General features: G+C 44.0%; 1 protein-coding gene across 1 annotated transcript in view; it reads right to left on the reverse strand.

Annotated features, from left to right (window-relative positions):
• dab1a (DAB adaptor protein 1a) overlaps positions 1–26,158 on the reverse strand; it is a 74,774-nt gene that overhangs the window by 13,503 nt on the left and 35,113 nt on the right. The window contains exons 3-9 of the mRNA XM_053430651.1: positions 15,300–15,439; positions 12,583–12,681; positions 7,824–7,955; positions 5,064–5,183; positions 4,157–4,195; positions 3,614–3,676; positions 2,145–2,198 (exon numbers count right to left, since the gene is read on the reverse strand). Of these exons, the coding sequence (XP_053286626.1) occupies positions 2,145–2,198; positions 3,614–3,676; positions 4,157–4,195; positions 5,064–5,183; positions 7,824–7,955; positions 12,583–12,681; positions 15,300–15,439 (647 nt within the window). The remainder of the gene's footprint in view (positions 1–2,144; positions 2,199–3,613; positions 3,677–4,156; positions 4,196–5,063; positions 5,184–7,823; positions 7,956–12,582; positions 12,682–15,299; positions 15,440–26,158) is intronic.

Below are 26,158 nucleotides of genomic sequence, written 5' to 3' on the forward strand. Positions count from 1 at the left end.
GAAATTGCTGCTGACAGGAGGTCAGGTTTTGCCAGTGGTATCATTTCATCTGAGGTATAATGTGTGTGTGTGTGTGTGTGTGTGTGTGTTTGTGCTTGCAGCAGTGATCTCATCTGAGCTACTGTCCACTGTCAATCCCTCTGCTGACAGGACAATTAACCTCTCCTGCCAATGCAATAAACAGTAAATCCAACCTAATAACAATTGCAGGAAAAGCTAAGCAGCTTGTGGTCAGAGCAGGTGCACCTGCAGCCTCCAAACTGTGTAGGCAGAATAGGAAGAATGAGGAAACCACAGACTGCAAAGTGTTCTCAGATTATTTTAAGGTAGTGAATGCAAATGCGAAACCTGCAGTCACTTTAAATATACAGTAATATCAGACTTTAGATTTGTGAAATGGATCATATTAATTCTACTCATTATATAGTTCCATGACTCATTTATCATTAAAGTAAAATAATAGATATTATTGGAGTTTATTTAAAAGTATATTGCCAGCAACAGAAACACCGTGCTGTAGTTGTTTTCACTAAATGGAAGATATTACAGTTATCATAAATTCCCCCGTTTCTCCTTGAGGCTGATGTGAACATCAGGAGGCTACTTAAATTTCCAATTTACTGTGGATGCAGTATTTTGACATTTGAGCTGGTGTGACGTGATTCAGCCCATAGAGAGCAGCACAGCAGCAGCTTCCTGTCCTCTGTGAGTCTGGATTTATCTTGAAAGTACATTAAATTATCTTCAAATTACAACAAAGGCTGATCCAACACACAAAAATAATCGCCACTGTCTATTATCCATTTATGTTTCTCTGATCCAGGGTTATATTTACTCCCTCTGACTGAGTGACTGGGAGGCTGAAAAGACTTGAATCGGCTGTATTCAAACCAGAATGGATGACTGGTCCAATTGGTTGCACAACAAGAGAGAAAAATTGGATTTGTTCACGTTCAGACACCGGCCAACACAAAAGCAATTCAAATAGCAGCATGTGTTGTGGGCTGGGTGAGGAGAGAACAGAAAATACTATGGTGCCTGTAAGCTTCTTACCAAAGATGGGGATAATATACAGCCAGGAAACTGTGTGACCGATTCTCAGTCTACCAAATTGTATAGAGCAGGATTCTGACTACCAGTGGAGACAAGGGGGGATACTGGTTTTGGCTGAACACACACAGAGGTGGCAGGCTCTGGTTGGACCGAGAGAAGAGCCACAGAGCAGCAACATGAGGTGAAGTGTTGACACAGAAACACGCGACGGCAGCCTGGGTATTGTGAGTGTGAAGATTTTAGCAGATTAAATCAGGCAGCAATATAAATAGCATCTTTATAGGCGGATAAAGAGCAGCTGAGTTATAGTGCAGCCTGACAGTGGTCAAGGTCATCTTTCATTATAACCACTGGCAGTGCAAGCCAATAACAGGAGCTTAAGGATACACACACACACAAACACACACACACGACCCTACACAACTACACACACGCACAAGGACCAAACACACATAGAGTTCCCCTGCAAAGACTCACAAATATGCATGAACGTGGGTGAAAACCTGTTAAACGTCCGGAGGTATAAATTCAAAAACATGAGGCCATGCACATTTATAGTCAGTCGTATAACTTACATCCATTAAAAGGAAGATATGACAGTGAAAAAATGTGTCTTAACGCAGTCTGGGATAATGTCATGCAGGTTTTTACTGGATTCGACATGGGCAAACCACAGCCTGGCATGCTTCACTGCGTAAACAGACACGACACACACAAGTCCAAACACACGTACAGTATCCCAGTTAACTTTATGCAAGGAGCAGGCACCACGGAGCATGAGGAGAAAGGCACCAGCCACCACAGCTACAGCACAAGCAGAGGAGTAGCACAGCACACTGCACAAAGAGCACTGGGTCCCAGCAAACCTCTCAGGGGAACATTACAAACACACTGGATCACTGTGTGGGAGATCCGTTAACAGGAAGTGGAATCGCCGCAAAATTAGAGCTTCTCGCAGCTCTCAAGAGGAGAGAGGGCACCGAAAGGGAGAATGCTTTAGACTCGAGTGGGGCAGCTGAGAGGTTTATCTGAGAGGGGGAGGCAGGCTGAGGAGGACGTCGGGACACACGGGCAAACACACGGTCACTCACTGGGTGTCGCTTTGGGACGTCATAGACCCCTTCCTTCTGCTGACTGGTGGGAACCTAAACAATCGTCCAATAACGTCAGGGCAGCCGAGAAAAGCCTGTTACCTCTGGATTAATCAAGCAGTGAGACGCACGGCACTGTGACAGACTGGATGCGGCTCTGGAACAGGGCTCTTCAGGAATCAAATCCATCATGAGCAGAGTGTGGCTGATTGTGCGTGTGCGTGTGTGTGTGTGTGTGTGTGTGTGTGTGTGTGTGTGCAAGGAATAATCTGAATTAAATCTGTAAAGTAAAGACTCATCTACATGACAGATCAGTAAACTACCAGCCTGCAGAGATGGTCCCTCTTCCTCGCTTTCTGCCTAATAAAGAATGGATAAGGCTGCTTATCACACCCACAGACATGTAATAACTCAGATAGTCACACACACGGAGACATGTAATATCTATGTCACGCAGCCAGATAGATTTTGACAGTGTGTGCAATGAGAAGAGGCAGCGAGAAGCGAAGGCAGGACGCTGATAAATATGAATCATGGGACTCCCAAGGTTTTGTTTCTCCTTAAGTGACACAATGTGTGAGATAAAGTTTTATTCTCTCCTAGATGGATTGCCCTAATCAGAGTGTGTGGTAAATGAAAAAGGGCACCGGTGAAGAATGTGGGTATCTGCCGAGCACAGTCGGTCCCATTCTTCCTCCTCCTCTCCTCTCAGTGACTTGTTTACTTCTTTCACATGTTTATTTCTAGAGGCCTCCATCTTTATTCATACGTTAGCTCCTCAGTGGCTGGGGGCTGGCTGAGACTCACGTTTCTTACTTTCTGATATGTGTGTGTGGTAGGGGGGGATGTTTGTATGTGTGTGTGTGTGGGTGTGTGCATCTCTCTGTGTATGTTTGTGCACGCGCCAGCCCTCTTTTTCTATTTTCAATCCATTTTATTTAAAGATCAAACGAGAGGCTGGTGATTAATCTTTCTTTCCCCCCTGCTTTCTTTCATCTCCTCGGGAGAGAAAAGAGGGAGGGGAGGCGAGAAAAAGAGGAGGGGTCCGCCTTCCAAACAGGACGGGAATAACCTCCACATCCCCTCCACTTGCACCCTCCCCCTCTTCATCCCTCAGAGGTCTATACCCACGTCTCTGAGGAGTGCACCCAGAGAAAGGCTCTTCTCTCTGGGGCATATAGCTCTAGTTTCCCTCCAGAGAGTGTTGGCTGGTTAGCTCTCATTCTGTCTGTCTTTAATTTCTTGTACTTATTTTCTACATGTGAAAGCTGACGCTATTATATTTGAGAGCAGGCCACAGTATATATGTTTGTCCCATTAAGGACGGATGTATCTGGTATCTATTGATCAGCAGGTGAAAGATTGAATCTGCTCAGAGGAGCTCCTGTCAGTAGCCGCAGTCCAACGCTGACTACAAGATGAGGACGACACAACTCAGACACAAGCAGACGAGACAAGCCTGTGAATACCTGATAAATGCCCTCTTCCGATTGGTCACGGATGGGCTCGTGTCCCGCCTCAAACACAATGTACTACAACGTCAGCAGCGGAGGGATGAGAGGAAAAACGAGAAGCAGGAGAGAGATTGGAAGATAGAGAAAATTAAGAGAAAAGTGTTGTAATCGTAAAAAGGTCATTAATCAGACAGCAGTGTGAAGAAGTTCTCATTAACAAGCAGCTGGAGACTAGATCCTGGTGACACAAGGAGGGAAATTTAAGCAGCAAAAAACTTCCAACAGTGGCTGAGAGAAGTAACACATCTTTCAGCTGATCATGCACCCCCTACTGGCAGACATGCACACAGACGCACGGCTACAGTCCCATCCCATCCTCCCGGTGACTCCATACACACATCTGTGGACGTCTGACCCGCCAATCTGCCCCTGTTGTGCTGTCCCCACACTGTAACCACACAGGGGCTGTCTCCCCACAGTGCACACAGAGAGGAGCAAGCTGACGGACAAGAAATGAAGCAAGTTGACAGAAGCAATGTGATTGGTCAGAAAAGTTACCTGGTACACCGGGTCCTCCAGATCCTCCTCCAGTATTGTCTGCAGGTGAGCGGCGGCAGAAAGGAGGGGGGAGAGAGAGATCATACAGGGAGGAGATGAGAGGAGCAGAGGGGAGAAGACACAGGAGAGGGAAGAGGCGGGGAGTTAGGCTGGCGGAGTAGAAAGTGTAGGCGGTAAGCACAGACGAGACGGAGCAGCTTCCTGGCATTCACATATTCATTTGAGCAATCATCAGAGAAAGGGACACAGCCAGAGAGATAAAGAGAAACTCAACAGCAGCTGGGCAGAAGTCAGGACGGAGGGAGGTGAAATGAGCACCATGGGCAGATGATGCCCCTGACGACACCTATCCGTGGGTGCTCCTCATTCAGGTAGATCTCTTCTTTCTCATCCCATTTAGACCAGTTGTATATCCTTGTATGTACCTTTAAGACTGGGTACTGCTTCTCCAGACCTGTGCGTCTCAATCACAATCTCATTTTCAATGTGACAAATGAAATAAATTGTGATTAGATGTAGTTTGTTTGGTTATTAGTGTATAGCCATAGAAAAAAGTAGCGTTTCAGACAATGGTTGACGATCTAAAGGTGAGCGGTACCCAAACAGATTACAGTTTGATTGTCCAAAACAACAATGAAAATAACACTGATGAAAATTCAGACCCAGAAAATGTTCCGGCTAACCAAGGCTCAGTTAGATAGAGGTGTGTTTGAGGTGGAGGAAGAAGATGATGTCATGAAGATCAATGTCTATCTGTGACCGAGGACATACAAGTTTTTGCAAATATTAAGGTTTATTCATGGGTTAAGTCCAACTTGACTCGTCTCTTGGATGACGTTCATCACACTTAGGGCAGATTGTTAAGGTAAGAGGACAGAAATATGGTAAGATGGAAATATACGTGTACCTGGTAGACGGCCTGTTCACACTGCTTGTCTTTCTGGGCCTTCTTCTCCATCTCTTCTCTCTGCTTGATCTCATAGATGAGCTGGAACAAGTCCCGCAGGTCCAGAATCACAGGCTCAGCCTAGGACCACAAGGCTACATTATCCACCCACACAGACACTATACACACACTCATTAATCAGAACTCATGTACTGAACCCATGCCTTGTTATTCCAGTAACGGGCCTAATAAAGATGACAGAACCTGCCGTGCCTCATGACATAAAAAACATCATGTCCTCATTCACTCTCCACTCACACATCTGCACAATCACAGCCAACTCTGCTCCTCCTCTCGGCCTGGATCAGACAGTGACAAGAGCAGATACAAGCTTCTTTTGTCAGGGGAGCAAACATGCCGACAACACACCCAACTCACAACTTATAACAACTGTCACATCACGACAGCAGAGAGTCCTATATTACAACGGTGTTTCAGACCCAATTAATTATTGACTGGAGCGACGTGGAGTGCACCTTGAGTTCACAGAATGAACGCTGCCTTGAATAAAGTCTTTGTATTTCAGTGTTGTCTTCCTGCTCATAAGAGGCACTCTGGGGTAAACGGTGGCTCCTGCTGAGCCAACAGTAAAGCAGTCACTCTGTCAGTCTGAGACCCTCTGTGAATTTGACACTACATATTAATCTCTGTCTGTTCTCTGCATCTTTCTTCTTTTCTGCTGCTGCTCGATCAGAACTTCTAGGTAACATGAGACGTGGAAAGCTGAGACAGGCAGCGGATGTTACAGCTGTAAACGTAGAACACTTTAAAGATGATCTAGAGGAGGAGAGCAGCTCATAGGACCACTGAGATGAGATACCCTCAGTTTAGCACTCTTGAATTAGATGACTGATCCGCAGCCTATGCCTTTAGCGAAGAGTAATTTTATAATAAGTGGTAGTGATAAAGAATTTTACTGTGGAAAGACACACTGTTCTATTTAAATCTACACTGATCAGAATTTCTTTACCCAGATTTAATTCTAGCATTGGTTATTGGTGGGTTACAGGATGTTCCTGAATTCATTTCTTGGTAAAGTGAATTTTCCTCAACTCGGGTCCTCTTCAGCCAAAATCCGTTAGTGATTTTCTACACCCTCCAGAGAAAGTGCCTGATTGTACTGTACAAGGGGAAAATAGATATCTCATATCTTCTCCTCCTTAATTTGGAGTAGTTGAACCCTGGAGCCAAATATATAATTAAGTCTTTGCTCCTCAACTCTGAGGGTTTGACACCTTTGATTGACAGCACTGATATTTTAGATGGACTGACCAGTGACGGCTGAGGCACTTTACCATAGGAGAGCAGGTCGTCCCCTAATCAGAAGGTTTGTGACAGAAAAGTCAAGAAATATATGATATATATAAGTGCATTATGTATATATAAATATATAAGTGCTGTATAAGTGTAACGAGTTTTGAGCAGTCGACTAGGAAAGCAATAATTTACCTCTCCTTAATCTTTGACTTCATTTATTTTCAATGTGTTGTTGTAATGATTTGCCCACAGTGATTTGTTTCAAAGATATCACAATAAGAGATACAATAAGTAAAACAGTGATAACTTCTTTAAAGATATTTGACACTAAATACTCCCTAAAAAAGGGATCCAAGGTTGCTTTTCTAACAAAGAGACCCATTTATAATAATTATAACTGTAGCTTTTCTCAAAGGTTACAACAACGACGTGTCTATGAAATCCTTCCCTGTACATAATTAGTGGACTTCCACTGCTAAATAAAACATGTCTCTCTTGTGCTGACACTTTTAGAGTTTAGTGGTAAGCCAATTACTTTAAAGTTTACCCCCAAATTGGCCTTTTCGGAACAACTTTAAATCTCAGTCTTCATGACAGAACAGAGATGCTCCGTTAATTCACATCAAAGTGGTTACTTTCCAATTACAGCCGCTGCCATAAACTCTCTGCCCCCACCCTCTCGTTGCTCCACAGCTATCACTGTGTGCTGGTGATGGCTGCACGGTTCAAATGCTGAAAATGGGAGAAACATATAATTGTGACCTTTCCTCTGGCACACATCAGGTAAAAGACTGATGAGAATTTAGCCTTGTGTTACACTGTGGGGCAGCAGGGTTATGTTGGTGAGCAACATTATTCTGTGTGCGGCCTGTTGTAGTGATGTTGAAGCCTGATTCTGCCCATAGTCCCTCAGAGTGTGTGTGTGTGTGTGTGTGTGTGTGGTTGTGTGTGTCTGTGTGTCTGTGTACCTATCTGTCTAAGTCAAAGAGCAGCGTTTCATGGCCCTAGGAGGATGGATATGCCATTAGAGCTGGTGACACACACTCAAATCCTCATCGACTCACTATGGGGAATCAATACGGCTACAGAGTGAGCCAGCTGGATCCAGACTAAACAAGCCAGACACATACACCTAACAAAAGCAGCAACAATCATATCAGGTGCAAAAGGCGACTCAAGATAATATACACAATGTAGCTGCAGGACTGAACATGAATCTGTCCACACACACACTCAGAAACACACACCAAACCTATAGAGCTCTACAGAGTGCACTGTTTGTTTGATGAACAGCGCAGAGGGGACATGAGCTGGTGTTCGAGGGTCCTTATCTAAATGTCAAGAGGTTCCTGCTATTGAGCAAAGACCCTGATGAATCACACATTAACCTGCACACAAAGGGTACAAGGCGAAACGTGCGCAAACACACTCGTTACTCAAACAAGCACACACACGGGCACTGACCGACTGTGACGTCTTGATGGCCATGAAGCGGTGGTTCCCTTCCTTCCCGCAGACGTAGCCGAAGGCTCGGTGGTCCGTGATGTCCTTGGCAATGTAGGAGATCTCGTGGACCGCATGGTGGTGATGGAGGACCTGAAGGAGGGGACACAGCCCGTTTAATAACTCACACAGAGAAAGTCAGGCCTTGTCTCACATAAGAAAATAAATAAAAAACTCGTTGAAAATTAAATAAGGATTTTAAAAGGACCTTTTCAAATTTAATGCGCTTTATGTATATTTTCTTCTCTCTGCACCCTGTAAAGCACTCAATGAAAAAGTTGTTTGGCATGTGCCACTTCATGAATAAAGAAGATTAAAGTAGATACAGATTGGTAGTTGGTATCAAAAAGTTCAAGGTATGAACACACTCTGTCACGCAAACAGACTGATGAATTCCCCAAATTCCTGCACAAAAAAAACCTGTTGGAAGCTGAAAGATAAATCTGACACAAACTCCCTCAAGGGTACAGGCGGAAACAAACCGTCTCACACCGAGACCTTGTATCCTCGCTCCCCTGCCCTCTCTAGTTTAGCCTGGGTGGGGAGTGCCAAGCTGGCATTGCCCGTGGCAGATGGCACTGTTTTTCCTGAGGACAGAGGGGGGGGGATCAGTGACAATCACAGCTCGGCAAGCTGTCGACTTGATCACTTCATCTGTGCCCTCTCTCTCAAAACCCATTCACACAAACACACACACAACTTAATATGCAACGGCCCTCTGTTAAGTCACACTAAATGTCTGCTTTGTTGTTACTGTGTATGCCAGCTGCATGCTGGGAGCAGAGACACACAGTCAGCATACTGACCCTGTAGCTTTTGAATGCATGCTAGGGGTTGGAGCGCTATGCATCAGAGGCTAAACTCACACATCTGCTGGCTCTGAAGCTAGTCCAGAAGTAACACATGGCAGAGTATAGTGAAACCAATTTAACACAGGGGCACTGGCTTGCACACACAAATGTGCAAATACACAAACACACACTGAGAGCCCCAGCAGAGATAGATAATTATTGTATGAGTCATGTCTTCTAAATTTAATAATTAGAGGAATGATTATTATTATCACCACTGATTGACCTGAAATGACAGCTAAGCCAGTACATACACATGCACACACACACACACACACACACACACACACACACACACACACACACACACACACACACACACACACACACACACACACACACAGCTCATTTGCAGAGGTTGTGGAATTATCTGTGGGTGGGTGGTGAGGTGACAAAGACCGACTCTGATTCAAAGAGAGCAGAGAATGAGATGACTGCATAAATTCAATTGTTCTGTCTCGTCTTGGAAGCAACTCCAGCTCAGAGAGTATAAACAATTTACATACAAGCAGTCATTTTCTGATGTCACCATTTAAGTATAAGTATAAGTTGTGCCACGTTTTTCAAACGAAGATTGGCCTGTTAAAACATCCATACATTTCTCAGCAGGCACGATTTAGGACCCTTCAACTGTTTGGTTTTGATGATCACAAATAAGGTGGGATAAACTGATATAAAGCTTTGTTAAAGTATTCCCTTCATTTACGGGCTGTAAACACCAGGTGTTCTGAACTGTGATTTGATAAATGTTATTATTCTCATATCTCTATGTGACATTTCTGTCAACGAGACTGCAACCTAAATCTAAACGTGTTGCATCATTCTTGGTAAAGTTTGGAATGAACGGAAAGATTAAACCTCAGGAGTCTGTTCATCGCCTGAGCGACATATCTGGCAGCATCACCTTTCAGATGGAGTCCAAATTTGCTTAAAAAGATGCACTCTCTGGCAAAGTGTTTGCAAAAACAGGTGGGTGTATCAGAAAGTCGATACTGACTGTGTACTCTCTCGTCTCTTCTCTGCAGCACTGTTGATATGCACTACTGGTCGGTCTGTCTCACACACACACTACCACACACACACACGCACGCACACACACACACACACACACACACACACACACACACACACACACACACACACACACACACACACACACACACACACACACACACACACACACACACACACACACACACACACACACACACACACACACACACACACACACAGTGTCTCTGAGGGACTGTGGGCAGCATGCCCTTCAGCAGTTGCTGGCCACTGAACCAAGATATCCCCCGTTATGCTGGGAGTGAGGAGGGAGAAGCAGCAGGAGACCGTGTCTCTCTCCTCCCTGCGTTTCACATCTCTTTCCAGGGGGAAGACATCATCACGACCCGCAGAGGCTGTCCGGTCTCCAGTCAGTAGGTCAGGACTGACATTAACAGTTAGCTTTGAGGCTGAACTTCCCATTGGACATGGTACAATCTGTGCCCTAAGGCTTGACCCTCTACTGTAAGTGGGCGGGTCTCTGTTAGTCAACATCAATATATATGAGATGAGACTCCAATGTATGGAACAGTCCGGCATCGGTACCAGTTCCAGTTGCACCTGATTCTCTCCATGTGTACTTGGTTGATAAAGTATTTTCTTTTGGCTGAACAGGACTAATTTAATCTTTCTGATTTGATTCTCTGAGGGAGCAGCAGGGCACAGCCCTTCACTCGTGTGTGTTCTTGACCTGACGTGGTGCGGCGGCCCTGACAAGACTGACAAAAAGGGTTGAGGAAGGTGGGTGTGCATATGTGTGTGTATGCGTGCATGCATGCGTGTATAGAGAGAGAGAGAGAGAGAGAGATAGAGAGAGAGAGGGAGAGAGAGAGTCTGGCCTGCCCTCTGCTAGATTAATGTCACCCATCTTCTTCTCCTCCATCTCAAGCACCACCTCCATCCACTCTGCACGACCTTCCCTCCTCCAAGAGAGAGGCCATCCATCCATTTGTTCACCCATACATCCATCCACCCATCTGGCTGACTGATGCACAGGAGGGGAATGAGACTGTCAAGATCCCTGAACTTCAGCAGCCTGTCTCTCTCTCTCTCTTTCTTTCTCTCTCTCCCTCCCTCCCTCCCTCCCTCGCCCTTAGGAGTGGTTGAAGGACTGATAGTAAGGACGGCATATCTTTATAGTTAATATTAATGTGCAGAGACAGAGGACAAGGTCTCCCTGTGGAGAGCTTTACCTTGACATATGCTCACTGATTCTGCACCTTTTCCTTTAACTCTCCGTCTCCATCCATAGCTTTCATCCTCCTCCTGTCTTTTACACATCGTTGTTACTTTTCACCTTCTCCCTCTCTTATCTTTGTTTCTGTTTCTTCTCTTCCACTGCTTCTCTACTATGCCTTTATGTATCTATCTCTATTTCCCTCTTTATCCCTCTCTGTCTTCTGGTACGTAGAGTTTCAGGCAGCGAGACGGAGAATGAGACAGAGAAATGAGGGTTATAAAATGAGGGATGAAGGACTGGACCTGTGAGGGATGAGTTTGGCCCCGTAAGCAATATGGCTGCCATGTGGGAGGCCGACGGGTCCTGCCTAATACCCCAGACTTTTGAGTTATACTGCTGTGTAGCGGCTACACACTGACACACACACACACACACACACACACACACACACACACACACACACACACACACACACACACACACACACACACACACGCACGCAGAGTCGCTGACAACTAGCTCCTGCTGAGGTGTAAATCTCAGGCTTTGCATGTCGGCCACTAACACCAGGTATAGAGCAGCGAGCTTCACATTGAATCTGGACCAGATTACATTCACATCAGTCGACTGACAGCCAGAAGAAACAGAGGGAAACAGACAGCTCTACATGATGACACTAACAGCAGATGTTTATTCTGCATTATGCTTATAAAACCAGGCTGTTTTCCTCCAGCTGCTAATATAAATAAAAGAAAGCGAACATGCAGAGGGAAATTTAGAAAGCTACAGTGTCAGGCCCATTCAATTGGATTTCTTTAAAAGGTTCTGGGATTAAATGAGGCATTCATTGGACATTAACAGTAAAAGAAAGCCAAATTGTTCAGTGAGGTTGTCATCCATCCAGAGCACCAAGTATCCTGGGGAGTCTCGGCAGGCAGCATATCTCTTGTTCAAGGAAACAGTGTCAGATTTGGTCAGTTGGGGGACTGAGCCTCGATAACACCTGTCACAGAATCCTTGAGTAAGAAATTAAAAAAGAAATCACTGTGCTCTACTGGTCACTTTCCTTTGAGCTGCAGGCACATTCATTCTGCAACAGGATTTAATGACTGAATTCACTGTTCGTCTGTCCATAGGGTTTCTCGTGGTCCTGCAGTCGTAAATGTTTGAGTTGTCATCGTCAGCTAAATTAAGACAAACTCCAGTACAATCTTTGATTCCTCTGGTGGGGTTTTGGCAATTCTGAAATCTCATTGGACAGTGGGAAAATGGCTAACAAACTGAGAGTTACCCGGCAAAAATGAAGAAAGAGGAATGATAGCAGTCGGAAAGCAGAGCCTGAATAGATCAACACTTGGGCAGACAGAAAATCAGCCATGTAAAATGGAATATGCATAATCTGGAGCCTAGTATGAAACCCGAGCTGTCCCTGTTTGCAAAGAGGCAAACAATGGGATAGCCATGTTCTCTCATCTACTGAGGTCTTGTTCTCAGGGTTTCAATTAGGGCCTCCTGATTTCCCCAGGGGGCCCCTCCCTCTCATGGAGATGCCTCATTAACAGAGGAAACACACACACAGGCCTGAAATGCTGCATTCAGGCGCACACTCCCACACGCACGCAGCCACACACACACTTACCCCTGACTTCTCATCAAAGATCTTGATCCCTCCAAAGGAAACAGTCAGAAACACCTTCTGTTTGTGATCTCCTTTGGACCGTGCTGCAGCAGCTATACCCTGAGGACAAAAACACACACGGAGCAAATAACCATGTTAGAAGCAGGACTGAAACTTATGTAGTGTGTAATAAGAGGATGACTCCATAAAGAACTTCCCTTTGGGCTGTCTCTCGATCTAATAGACAATTTTCCTCTTGGATTATCTTTCAGTCGTCAGTAAATGTCAATAAAAATAATAATAATCTCTCAACAACATCAGTAATAAACATCACAGTGGCGTCAATTTCCATCAGTCACGCAGAGATAAAGCCACTGCACAAGATGGGTATTTACAAAAATGACTTGGACAAAACAGAGTGAAGATTTGGAAGATGTTACATTATTCAAAGACAATATCTGATAAACAAAATAACAAAACAGCCTTACACTTAAGAATGTATTTGATTACTGGTAAAGGAACAACCGAACAGTTATAGCCAGATCACTAGTTTGAAATTAACACCAGTATTTGAGAAAAAGCTATATTTAAGGCGGAAAAACAATTGTTTGTTTAATATATCATTAAATAATATATAATGCGTATCAAGCTACCTTTGCTTTGATCAGTCAAATGCAAAAGCTTTATATATATATCTTAAACTGTTGAAAGGCATTATGGGAAATGTTGGGAATCCATAACTACAAAAGCAGACAAGGAGTGTTCAGTAAAAAAGTGAAATCACAACTCCTCATGAGCACCTCATTTGAATTCACAGAAGGCATCATGACATACTGATTTTAAGTAAGTGTGTCTAAGGGTGGAGTTTTCCCGTAACGTGCATTATGCGTGGGGCACAAAAGAAGAAAAGAGAGCAGCGAGGTTTCAGAGAATGGAGGCAGTCGGGCTATGAGAGGGAGGAGCAGTACGAGAGAGGAGGTGGAGAGATCAGAGAAAAGGAGTTGATGGATTTCCTGTCTGAATAAATGAGGAGGAGGGGAGCTGTTTGATCAATGAGCCGTCTATCCTCTCCATACCCTTCCAGGCCTCGGCTGCATGGAGTTTTCACTACACATAAACAAAACATAAATGTGATTTCCTCGATTCAAATATATTCCGACATAAATTATAAATGTATCTGGCTGTATTTGGACCTCATGTGTTACATGTCAATTAATAATGAATAAGAAGGGAAACATTTTTGGAAAATAAAGCAAATCTAGGCTCTGTGTAAAGTTTTGACTTTAAAATGATTTACCCATCTGTTTTTTTATTTACATACTGCAGTAAAATATTTCACAAAACCAGCTTGCGCATTAGGGATTTTATTGATGAATTAATTTTAAAATGTCCTGTTTGTCCTCACCTTTATCCCCCCCCATCTCTCTCACCTATCATCCAAATTATTCCCTGCCTATGTACCTTCTCTCCTCTGCTAACTGCCCCATCTGTCTACCTCTCCCTCTAATTCTTTTTGTCCTTGCAAATGAGACATTTACCCCGAACCCCTCTCATCCATATGGCTAACCTCCGTACTTCCCCCCCGTGCCGATCATCGTCGTCTTCCCTATAAAATACAACGTCCTTATTTTTATGTTAACTATCATTTTTATTTTACACCTCTACTCTGGCAATTTGCATAGTAAAACTGCAACTAACTGTACATGCACGCGCAAATACACAAAAACACAGTTGTGCTGTGATGTACGACACATGCATATTTAAAGCTTGAACTTAAATATGCATGTTGTTGAACTACTTGTGGAACGCTGTGTTGGCTGTTGATGGGGCTTTTGTGGGTCATGTTCAATTATTAATCCTCCAGATTCAGTCACGGCTCACTACGAACATGCACAGACGCATGTCAGTAGGGTTGGGTATTGTTTGGGGGTACAGTACAGAGTTGTACACAAAGTTGTTTTCAAACATCTGCTGCATGTCCCTGTGTCTGAATCCTTTCACATGGAATACAACCACACTTTCAACCATTTACCTTTAGGCATTTTGTTGTTGTGTCGACTTGAGTTGGAAGTGGTTACTAGCTAACTGTAGGCTAACGTTACGCACCGCCAGAGCCAGTTAGAGTGGGCTGCCACCAGTTAGGCGGTGGACTAGTGGCAGAAACTTGGACTAGGGGCAGAAAAGGTCTCTGGTTGGTCTCTGGTTCGACTCCATGGAGAAACAACAAAAAGACGAACCTGGATTGATCTGTCCAAAAATCCAAGAGGATTCTCCCTACCCTGTCTAGTGCCCCTGAGCAAGGCACCTTACTCCCCCAACATCTGCTCCCCGTGGGCCGTACATGGTCGCTCACTGCTCTGTGTGTCCTGCACCAGATGGGTTCAAAGCAGAGGCTAAATTTCACTACCTGCATGAGTGTGCCTGTGCATGTCTGTGCATGTGTTTGGGACAAATAAATGTATCATAATCTTAATCTTAAGTGTAATATTAACTAGGCACGTGCTGTGATGTTAATGTTGCCTGTAAGCAGGGTAACCATTTCGGTACAGAGCACAGGCAACGTAATGAGGCATCGAAATCTGCATCATGAGTCGGTCTGATCGGTGCCGGCCCTGTAGGAAGCGGTGCCTGATTAACACCAGATTTCAGAATCGAACCCTAGGTGTGAGTTAGGAGTCGGTTCTTAATTGAAGACCCAGCAACAGAGACAGAAGAGAAGAGGAGACGTTTTTCCTTACCTTGAGCTTCATCATTGAGTCCTGGCAGAGTTTGTCTCCACGGGCCGCAGTGACTTCGTCCAGGCCGATGAGCTTGGCCTTGTAGCGGACGCCATCGCCCTTAAAGCGTCTGATGAGAGCCACCTCACTGCGATCCTGCCCTGCAGACACACACAGAGACACACACTCTGTAGAGTACAGTCCATCTTCCAGTCAAGGACCTCCATCCACCTCAGACTTAGGCTATTACCTCAGGATCATCAATCACACAGACCACAGAACAGCCCTACAGTAATCTGACAAAAAAATACAACCGTACCACAGGTCACGGCTTCTGATGTTGGCAACATATTATTGTGCAACCAAGTCGGATTGGAGCGGTGAACTGGGGTGTCATACGGACGACACCGGTCAATATATCCAGATGCTTAAATCAATGAAGTTTGGAAGGACTAGAGCTGCAGCTGCTCTCCGACTCCTTTCTTCTGCAAAATAATAGCATTTTGCTCTTATCTCCCCCGTCTCCCACAGTCCTCCCCCTCCCTCCTCACCCTTCATTGTGTGGTGGATTGTTGGTATTGTGCTCATGCATTCGAGAGCGCCGGTGTGCGCATGTTGACCTTGCTCTTGTCCAGGAAGTCTCAATGTTATCTCCTGATGTGACTACAACACTCATCTTCACAGACGACACAACGCAGAGGAAGAGGATGGCCACTTGTGAGGTTAGACTCACTCTCTCTTCACCGTGCTCTCTCCATCGTTCTCTCATTCTGTCTCTTCCCCTGACCTGCAGTGCGCAAACATTTCATCGTCAAATATTGTATAGAGGGAACATCCATGCACCCGTGTGTGTCTCTGCACTTTGTTTCTCAGTGTGTGTGCACGAGCGAAAAACTGCAAGAGCGATAGTGAGAGGGAGAAGCGTAATGATAATGCAGCATATTCAGATAATATATTGAGGCATTAGTTCTGTACTCTATAACAGCGTGACTCTTGGAAGGTCATAGTCTGAGTGATGGAATGGTCCCACTCCTCCTCTGCTCGTTCTTTCACACTCCCTCCATTCACAGAGTCCCCACAGCACTGCAGTGTAGTAGAAATGAGCTCTTTAACCACAGGCGAGAGCCTCGTTTTATATGAGGCTATTGAATCATCTCTCTGTCCAACACTAATCTCCCACCTCCCTCTGCTTTGTCTGCTGGCCCACACAAACATTCCCATTTGTAAATATGCATTTGCATCACCTGAATGAAGTCCATTTTACACCGGAACAGTTGGTCAATGTTTAAGGGTATTTAAGGCAACAAAAAAAACACCTCATTATCAGAGAGTTAACTGTGTATCATGCCACACATTGTGAAATCCTCACACACACGCACACCAATATGGTGCGGATGAGCTTGTTCCTTTGAGTCAACGCACACACACTCAGTGTCGCCGCTTTGAGTAAACCAACGACATGTAGACGTCAGAGTCTTCAGAGACAAACCAGCTGAGGAACATCTGTCTTTATTTCGGAGAGAGTGAGAGAGAGAGAGCGGTGGTGCAGCTCTTTCTCTCTATTGTGTCACGTCTCATTTTGGATGAGATGAGAGCGAAGTGATCAAACCACCAGAGGACTGTTCTGTTCAATGAGCAGTCGAGATTTAAAGACATTTAAATATTGCCTTCATTAAACTTGAAACAAGCGTGCACCATGCAACAGTCAACAGCTATAAAGACCCCCCCCCCACACACAAATCTTTTCCCACTGCTTCAATAACATGAAGTGTGCCACGGCTGCTGTGTATAAAGGATCATATTCATATTTCATTCACATGCAAACAACAGCTGTCTGTCAGGAAACCCAGTGTCTGTAAATCTCTTTGACTGCCCGTGGAAAGTCAAGCAGGAGACTTTAATGTCATACAGTAAACTCCATGAAGACACTTTCATGTGAAGCCGACGACAAACATTCAAGAGTTCTCTTGTAGACCAAGGTTTGTTGAGCAAAGTGAAGTTTTTCTATTTTAAGCTATGAATTGTTTATAGCTACGATTATCTGCTGATGGACGGAACAGGTGGCAGGATGTGGGCAACCTATTATTCCAACAATCTGCTACGATCCCCATGTCCAGGGACAAATTAAACAGTTATGTTTGATTAAACTGTGCAGCACAAACATGGATTCAATGTTTGAGGGGTTCAACTTGACAAAAATATAAACTTTTTTATTTATTCTGACTTTGTACACATTCATTCCTTCATAAATGTTATATAGTCTGCAGTACTTTATGTTAATGTGTGAGTGTTAAATAACGCTGAAGGTGTCCTACTGCTTTTGGCTCACTGGCACAGTGGTTTTCATTTGAGTCTGACATTTAAGACCTGCTCCCTCCATCTGCATCCATCACCATTACTGCTGCTATACTTAGCACAGCGAGGAGGAGAACACAGAGAGCAGGGGAAGTCGAGAGAGGCCAAGAGGAGACGAAAGGGAGGGAAAGGTGGAGGGGTCCGGAGTTACTTCTCCTCCTGAGTGGTTTATATTACTACCTTTTGGGGACATGTTCCATGAAATACCTCCCTGTGTGTGTGTAAGTGTGTGTGTGTGTGTGTGTGTGTGTGTGTGTGTGTGTGTGTGTGTGTGTGTGTGTGTGTGTCAGCAGGGGAAGCATTCAGTGCGCTGTAATTAAATGTCTGCTATTGCTGTGACCCCACTGAGCCTCAAACACAACTAATGAAAGAATCCCCCATTTCATCTGTCGTGACTGCTGGCGCGCACGCAAGCATGCACACACACGCACAAACGCGCACACACATACACACAAGCTTCAGGAGTTCCTTTATTACGCTTTCAGAGAAACAACTATCCACACACACATGTTCACGCATGTCCCACCTACCAACACTAATGAAAGAACCTTCTGGTGCATCTTTCATGGTTGCCTCTCATGTGAACACACAACAAACACAAACAATCTCTTTTTTTACACATATTCTTATTTAGATTCTGCACAAACTAATGTGTACAAACCCACAACACAAAGAGTTGTAAAGCTTGAATTCTGCTTTCTATACCGTTAAGCAGATACTACCTTACAACTCGTTTATGTGTGTGTGTTGTGTGTATATGTGTGTGTGACAGTACTTGGTATGCAGGGGGGGGTTCGACTGTCTGTCTGAAGCAACAAGCAGAGAGGGAGGGAAGGACATAAAGCGAAGAGCGCAGGATAGAAAGGAGGAATAGAATGTGATGGATGGATGAATGAGCGAGGTCTCCATTGGATAGATGTCACTCAGGATTAGAACATTATGACAGGCAGAAAACTGGAGTCCTACTCGTACACACACACATCCACAGGTGATAGATGGCCGGTGACTGCTGGTACAGTGTGTATAACCCTTCAGGGAAGCCCTAGGCATCGCCCCGGGCAAATGTAACCTTCTGCCTCCCACGTGCCCCCCCTCCATCACTCTCTCTCTACCAGCTGATTCCCCCTATAACCTCGTCTCCTCCACGATATCACCAGTGCTTCTTTACCTCTGCATGATTCTGGCTTAGATCACATACATAGGAATTACTTTCTACCTCACCTTTTCCCTTTCTCCTTTTTTCTCTTACAAACGTGTGGGACACTGGCTGTCAAGGAAAGTTCCAGTTTACTTTATCACCTCTTAGCCAAGGAGGTTAAGATTCCACCCGTCTGTTTGTTGGTCGGTTTGTTAGCAGGATTATTTAAAAACTACTGGATGACAAATGACGGAATTATAATTACAATCTACATAAGATCCAGGATTTATTAATCTTTCTTTAACAGTGCGATATATATATATATATATATTTTCAGAGAATAAATCATGGATATAGATCTCGATTGTTTTGATGTACTGAAGGTAAATGTGCTTTCATAAGGGTGTCACAGCAAATAACTAGATTAGATAGGACCTGATAGGTAGGAAAAGTCCTAACGACAAAAATAACACCCAGGTTCTATGAAGATGGATTTTTATTTTAATCATAGATCAATCCAGTTGCTTTGTCTGTCTTCTTGCCTCTCAAGGGTTCTGAAGAATAACGTTTTGCCACCCATTTTATAAATGTCTCCGGGATTAGAATTTATCTTAAATTATTACCGCGACAGACAGATAAAGATGTCTGGAATTAGTAGATTGATTAACTCATGCAGTTATCGTATAACATATTTAACTTGTGCTGCTTTTTGATGGATTTAGGTTATAATATGTCCTTACACAAAATGAATGAGCTGCTGAAGTTTCCAGGTGATCATCAATGATGCATTCAAGCACATGTTCATCATCCAGGCTGTAGATTGAAGTCAGGTGCAGGGGGTTTGACGTTTGTAAGTTAATAACGTCTAGTTCATTTATTTCATTAGACTTAATAGAATAAAAGTGGAATCGTGGCTTTGGTTTCATTTCTGATTCGTGACAGGAAGTTGTAGACCTGATATGTGTATGGCTCAGAAATTATGTTAGTGGATCAACCGCTGATGCGACTCTAAACAGCAGCACCTCTGTGTTCACTCATCTGTTTAGATCCAGCAGACCTGTGCTGTGTGTGCAGGGGCTGGTATAAAGTGTGGAGCTTGTTTCACTGTGCTCCAGATGAAGCAGCACCCAGAGGCTCTTAACTACAGCTGGGATGGTTCCCAGCAAACACTCAACAGCACATGAGGGAACCCGCCAGTTACTCTCCAATTAATCCTGCTACTAAACCGCGCTGCCGAATGTTTATTCGTGAATGGGAACGTGTCGGGTTGCTTCTGTGTTTTCTGCACCTATCAGAGACACGTTCAGATGAGGCACTCACTCATACTCACGCTCTCACAGACTCTTTTAAACCCACAAACAGCATGTGCCAACAAAACAACAAGTTTTCCCTTCAGCTCTGTGTTTAATTTTGGCAGATTGATTTGGCACACAAGAGCTTTCACTTGACTGAGGATGCGCACATGCTACAAATGCATCAGCATCGTTGCTGAAGGGAATCGCCGGGTGTCAAATGAGATGATAAAGTACCGTTGCCACTCATCAAACAAATGAGTGCTGGGCCTCTGCTGATGTGTGTTTTTTCTGTTTTATTTGCAACATGACTGCTCTTGTGTCCATGAAACCAAGATCTTTCTCCTGAGCTCTAAGTCTGCCACTAAATTATTCTAAAATTACACGGAAAAATGACACTGTGCCTGTAGGTTTTGATACCATTTTTCAGCTTAATCATTAAGACTTATTTGGCATCTATGCGAGAAAAAAGCTGTGTGACTCAATGTCTTGAAACAAGGCTTTAGAGTTGAACTAAGTGAATTGAGACATTGGGCCAATCTGAAGTAGCTTGAGTGCTGTTATTTTCTTCCTCTGGCCTTTGTCTGGATCTCAATTACATTCTCCCCTTTCCCCAGTTCCACCACCCAATGACCTGGATGACAGTCACAGCTGTGTATGCTTTAAAGTGTGCGTGTGAGTGTGTGTGTGTGTGGAAACATCCACACTCTTTGACAAGGTCCCTTTGGAAAAGCAGACAGAAAATATTTGACCTAGATGGTGACAGTTGGAGAAGACACACACCTCTGAGGACACCTCTGAGGCGCAATGTTAAAGGGTATATGTTTTTTGTGAATGTAAAAGTTCTGCAAAGTGTAACAGCCCACAGTCAGCAGTAAAGGGAGCTCCTCTCCCCCACAGAAAACACTGCTGCTGAAGCTCTCGTCAGTAGTCCGGCCAGTGTCACGTCGTGTGCCTTCATGATGCCCCACATTTGCATAATGTACGCCGAGTAGCTTGTCTGGGATGAGACGCAGTAGCAGAGACTGACATTTCCTACACGCAGTGGAAGCTGTTGACCAATCACAACAGAGTAGGCCAGCTAGCCAACCAGACCAGGGCTTTATCGGGAGAGAGGAGCAAAGCCAAGTATTTCAGACAGAGGGTGAAAAGAGGAGCCGCATAAACCGACAACATGAGGAAAGCAAAGTGTTTCCTGAACATTACAGCATGTAAAGCTTTTCAAGGAATAACACAAATATAAGTTATGAACCAGAATATGCAAAATAGTGGTCTCACACTGAACTACAGTCCAGTAGACGTTTTGATGAAATAAATATCCAGTCCCAATCTGTATTCAACACCGTGGTCTTTCAGTTTGAGAGCAGGAGTTATTAATTTCACCTTCAGATTTTGTAATGCACTCGCTTGAAACATCAAAATAATACCTGGCATCCTATCGGTTGGCAAATTTTGACGGAGGCACAAAATATTGGAGCGCAGCAGAAAGAATCAAAGAGCACAGGAAAGGATGTTTCTCATTTGCACAAAAACGGCGTGAACGCAAGAAGAACTGAAGTGAATGTTAAAGTCCTGCTCTCAAACTGAAAGACCACGCTCTTGAATGAAGATTTGAAAAAAACATACATGTGTTAAATGAAAATAAATAGAAAAAGACCTCCTATTTCAATGGTAAAATCTAATAAATATGAAGGCCTTTATAAAATGTCCTTTTGTCAAGCTTGAAAATTGTCAGTTGTTATTTTCTAACTACATCTCTAATCTCTACCAGACCATTTTGTGTGTATTGTAACAGAGCCATTGCCGAGGGGCCTGGATGGGTTGTGTGCTTGTTATTTTTTCAGTGCGTTGATCTTTGCATTTACCCACAAACCCACTGGTGATCTTCATGTGCACTAAGTGGAATTTGAACTTGAGGGGATGCTTGTGAATGCAAAGTGCAAACAACACAACTGCTCTGCTCTGTGCCTGTTACTTGTCAGCATTGTTGCATTAACAGTTGTAATGTTGTTATCACAGCGAGTCCTGGGTTTATTCTTTTTATTACCAAAAAGCACCCAGCTGCTACGAGCAAAGTGACATGTGCTGTTTGTACAACGCCGTGATGGTCAAGAGTAAAGTCTTAATGGAACTGTGATGAGGTGGACATCGGTGGTCCTGATCACATGTGTGGATATGAATCTCATCTATCACACACACACACACACACACACAGCACATGTTGGGAAATAAGATGCTTTTATCATCTCCTCGACTCTTTCAGATCATCTCATTTTTTTTCTTCTCCTTATTTAATAGCTCAGCTAGCATTAGGCGGTTCTCCTGTCCTCAATCCTGTTGACTCTCTCCATTCTTCTCTCTCTTAGTCCTCTTCAGCATGCCTCTGTCTATCCAGGACTCATTGTGGTAAAGCTCATTTGTCGCCCTGCCTTTAATTACATGGTAATTGGTCTCACTAACAAGGGGAATGTTTTAAGTGTGTGTGTGCAACTATGTGTTTTCTGGGCTCTGACAGGACATCAGAGAGTGGGCTGTGTAAACAAGTCACTAGAATCCTGTCATACTACACTTAAGTAGTTCCCCTCAAGGACTGTCACTCTCACACACACACACACTTATTGTGTATCTTATTAGGACACTCATTGGCAAAATGCATTCCTTAACCTTAACTACCACAAATAAATGCCTAACCATAACCCTTAACCTAACCCAAACCTAAATCTAACCCTAACCCAAGTCTTAAAATGAGGGCCAGCCAAAAGGTCCTCACTCTCCCACAATGTCCTCACTCCATAGGTTGTAGGCTCAAACTGGTCCTCACAAAGATAGCTGTACACGAGCCCACATTATAGTGTGCCTTTTCAAACCCTCAAAGACACGTCTGACCGAAAAGTGTCAAAGGTATTTGTTTCCTAAATCCTGCAGTCTGTGTGAACAGGAGGAGTACTGGTGTGTGCTGATGTTTGCACGTCCATGCAAATATGTGACAGTCAAACACAAAAGGCCCATCTTTACAAGCATAAGGAAGCACAGGTAGCTCCTCAAAACACAGCGGTCCACCTTTCATGCCTTCATGAACAAAGCCTTCATCTCTGCTAAAATATGGAGCCACTTGAAGTTGTTGTCCCCCCCCCCCCCTCTATCCCTCTGCGTGTCATCTTGCGTAATGAACCCTCTCCCTTGTTTCACTCAGCTAGGGTCCTGGAAGAGAGGGATGGAAGACTGAAGACATCATACAGCATGGAAATGAAAGGGAAACTCTGCCATCTGCCAGAGTCTCTATTTGTCTCTAAGGCTCTCTTATCTCCTCACTGTGTACATACCATCATCACTTCCACATCCACAGTCCAACTGAAATCAAATCACTGATTTCTCTCTGTTGGCAGCACACACGTCTCGGTTTAATAAATGAAACGTCTTGTAGTTTACACTTTTATATTATATTTAACACTGTTTAGCCTAAAACTTTATAAAGTTACAGCACAGAAAGGAAACATGGGAGGGAGGGATTTGCTCTCTAAAGAAAGTATTCACAGCTTTAAGTGGAGGAAACTGCAGACATACGCTATGGGTCTTAATCAACAGGTGCCCCACAGATAATATGTGTTATGACAGTACCCAATATGCCAGAATACTGGTGCATCATATTTTGCATAAAGCCAATCAAATAATACAATTTAAGGCTGTATTTGCATAGAGCTGTCATAGTACCACAGTGAAAATGACTGACGGAAAAAGAAAAAGCCACAGACACAACCCACATTATCATATTACACCCTTATCTGCATGGCTACATATCTTTGTGCATTACCACCACCTGTGGATCAGTGGGATGGAGTGAAGGGGAAGTGAATGAGACAAGCAAAAAAGTCACCAAAACTCTTTCAAATGTAATAATAGAGTCTGTAACTAAACAGAAGACCATTTTAACAGTATATAGGTATGTGTTGGTGCTTTCATACATTGCCTGTATATTAGCATTTTGATAAATCTCTCCTCCAATGCTGTAACCTTGACCTTTGACAAATTTGAAATAAAGAATAGATAATGCAGGTACTGACTCTACGCCCAACCAACAAGCAGAGTTTAATCCAAACTAGATTGAATTATTAGATAGGATTCAAATAGCCAGATTTATTGCTGTGACAGACTGCTACTGATTACAGTACAATCGCCCCCTATTGCTTAGCATGGGGGTCATTACAAGAGAACGATTGAGCTTCAGTTTATCTTTCAAAGAAAAATATAGCTTGACTTGTTTTGTTTATTATTGTCATCAACAGTTGTAGTGCTGATGTGTCTCAGAAAAACTCTGTGTAGACAGGTCAGTTTTGTGAGGAAACTGAAATAGAAAAACAGCAGCCTGTCAACATCTAACAAATAAGAGCTGCCGCTTCAATGCACAGTCCTTCAACCAGCCCTGCAGGGTGAGAGTATCGGCCTCTACTACAGCCTGTAGGTGACATTGGGACATTTGGCTTTTGTGCAAATTACAAGCAGGGAGCAAACTGTTGCTATGGAGACTGTAGTTAGTGATGCGGTGGGCAAAGCCACACCAACTAGTGTGGAGGAGAGGACTAAGCTGAACATACTGAGAGGATCACACAGTACACTGGCTACTGCAGCTGCCACACACACAAGCAAATAAAAGAAAGGCTTTCACAGATATGTATTTTCCTCTCTGAGTCAGTGCGTTTTGAATGCTAATTCAGTGTGGTCATATTTGAAACCACACTGAGGAGTGTGTGGGATGTGGGTTTGCACCAAGGAATGAGATATGTGGGGATGGGACTGATCACCGCTCGCCACCCTTACCTTATAGTGCGGCAAAAAGTGGATGGATAAATAGGTAGGTACAAAAGTAGCAGAGACTGTTGAAAGGCAAGACAGCAATGATGGATGTCACTAATTTTACAGAAATAAAGTGATGGGAGCGAAGGGCAACAGAGAGCAGAATGGACAGAGAGAAGGCAGTTATCTCTAAATATAGTTTTAATGCTGACTGAAAGGCCCTGTTTGGAAAGTGTGTGTCACTATCTGCTTCTCAGTGTCATTTTTGTCTTCTGCTCCCCAATCCACTATTGGCTTTCACTGACAGCCACAACAACAGACAGCCAATTCAATTCAATCTCTGTCTGATTGGAGGGAACAGATCTGATTACCTCTCATAGACAGCACACACACACACACACACACACACATACACAAACACACACACACACACACACACACACACACACACACACACACAATACTGTTGTTTGTGCTCTAAAATCCCCCAGGGAAAGATATCAGAGTAAATGGCTGCTGTGATTGTGCCAGATAGACTGGATGTGTGCATAATATCCACACGAAGAAGATAATGTGTTTGCTAATCACACACCAGAGACGAGGAAACACATACCCACACGTATCCACCCATATCAACACGCACACAAACCCTCACACACTTTCTCTCTCTCTCACACACACACACACACACACACACACACACACACACACACACACACACACACACACACACACACACACACACACACAAAGGCTAACAGCTGCACAGCTATAACCCTTAACCACTCTTTTCATGCCGCTGGCTGCCAGCTCCACTGTAGAAACACCCTCCCACACATCCTCCGCCAAGCCCCATTGAGGGAGAGTCGTCATTTTTCAGAGTTGTGATGACAGTTGTCTGAGTGTGTTGACAGCAGCAGAAGTTATTGGAACTTGTAATAATATTTGGTGTCACATCACGAGCGACAGACAGCCATCCGTGAACGGTTGATTTGAGCATTTAATGAGGTTGCGCATACAATACTGCAAATAGAAAAGAAAAATAAAGCCATTTCAGTTTGTCTGAGGAAACGACGAATTCTAGACCACAAAAGCTGTTTACGAGTAGGGTTTCAGAAGCGAGGATCATCCAAATGATCTGCATGATCACTGGTTAACTGCCAAGTACAAGCTTTAAATCACAGTCGCACTTTAGCGACATTTTTAGCCTCATATACGTATTCAGAACCCTGATTTTGTCCATACAAACTGTAACAATGCAGGCACAGCGCCAGATCCACAGAGATATGCTAAAGTCAGCACAG

The sequence above is a fragment of the Pleuronectes platessa genome, chromosome 9, assembly GCF_947347685.1.
Source record: "Pleuronectes platessa chromosome 9, fPlePla1.1, whole genome shotgun sequence".
NCBI lineage: Eukaryota > Metazoa > Chordata > Actinopteri > Pleuronectiformes > Pleuronectidae > Pleuronectes > Pleuronectes platessa.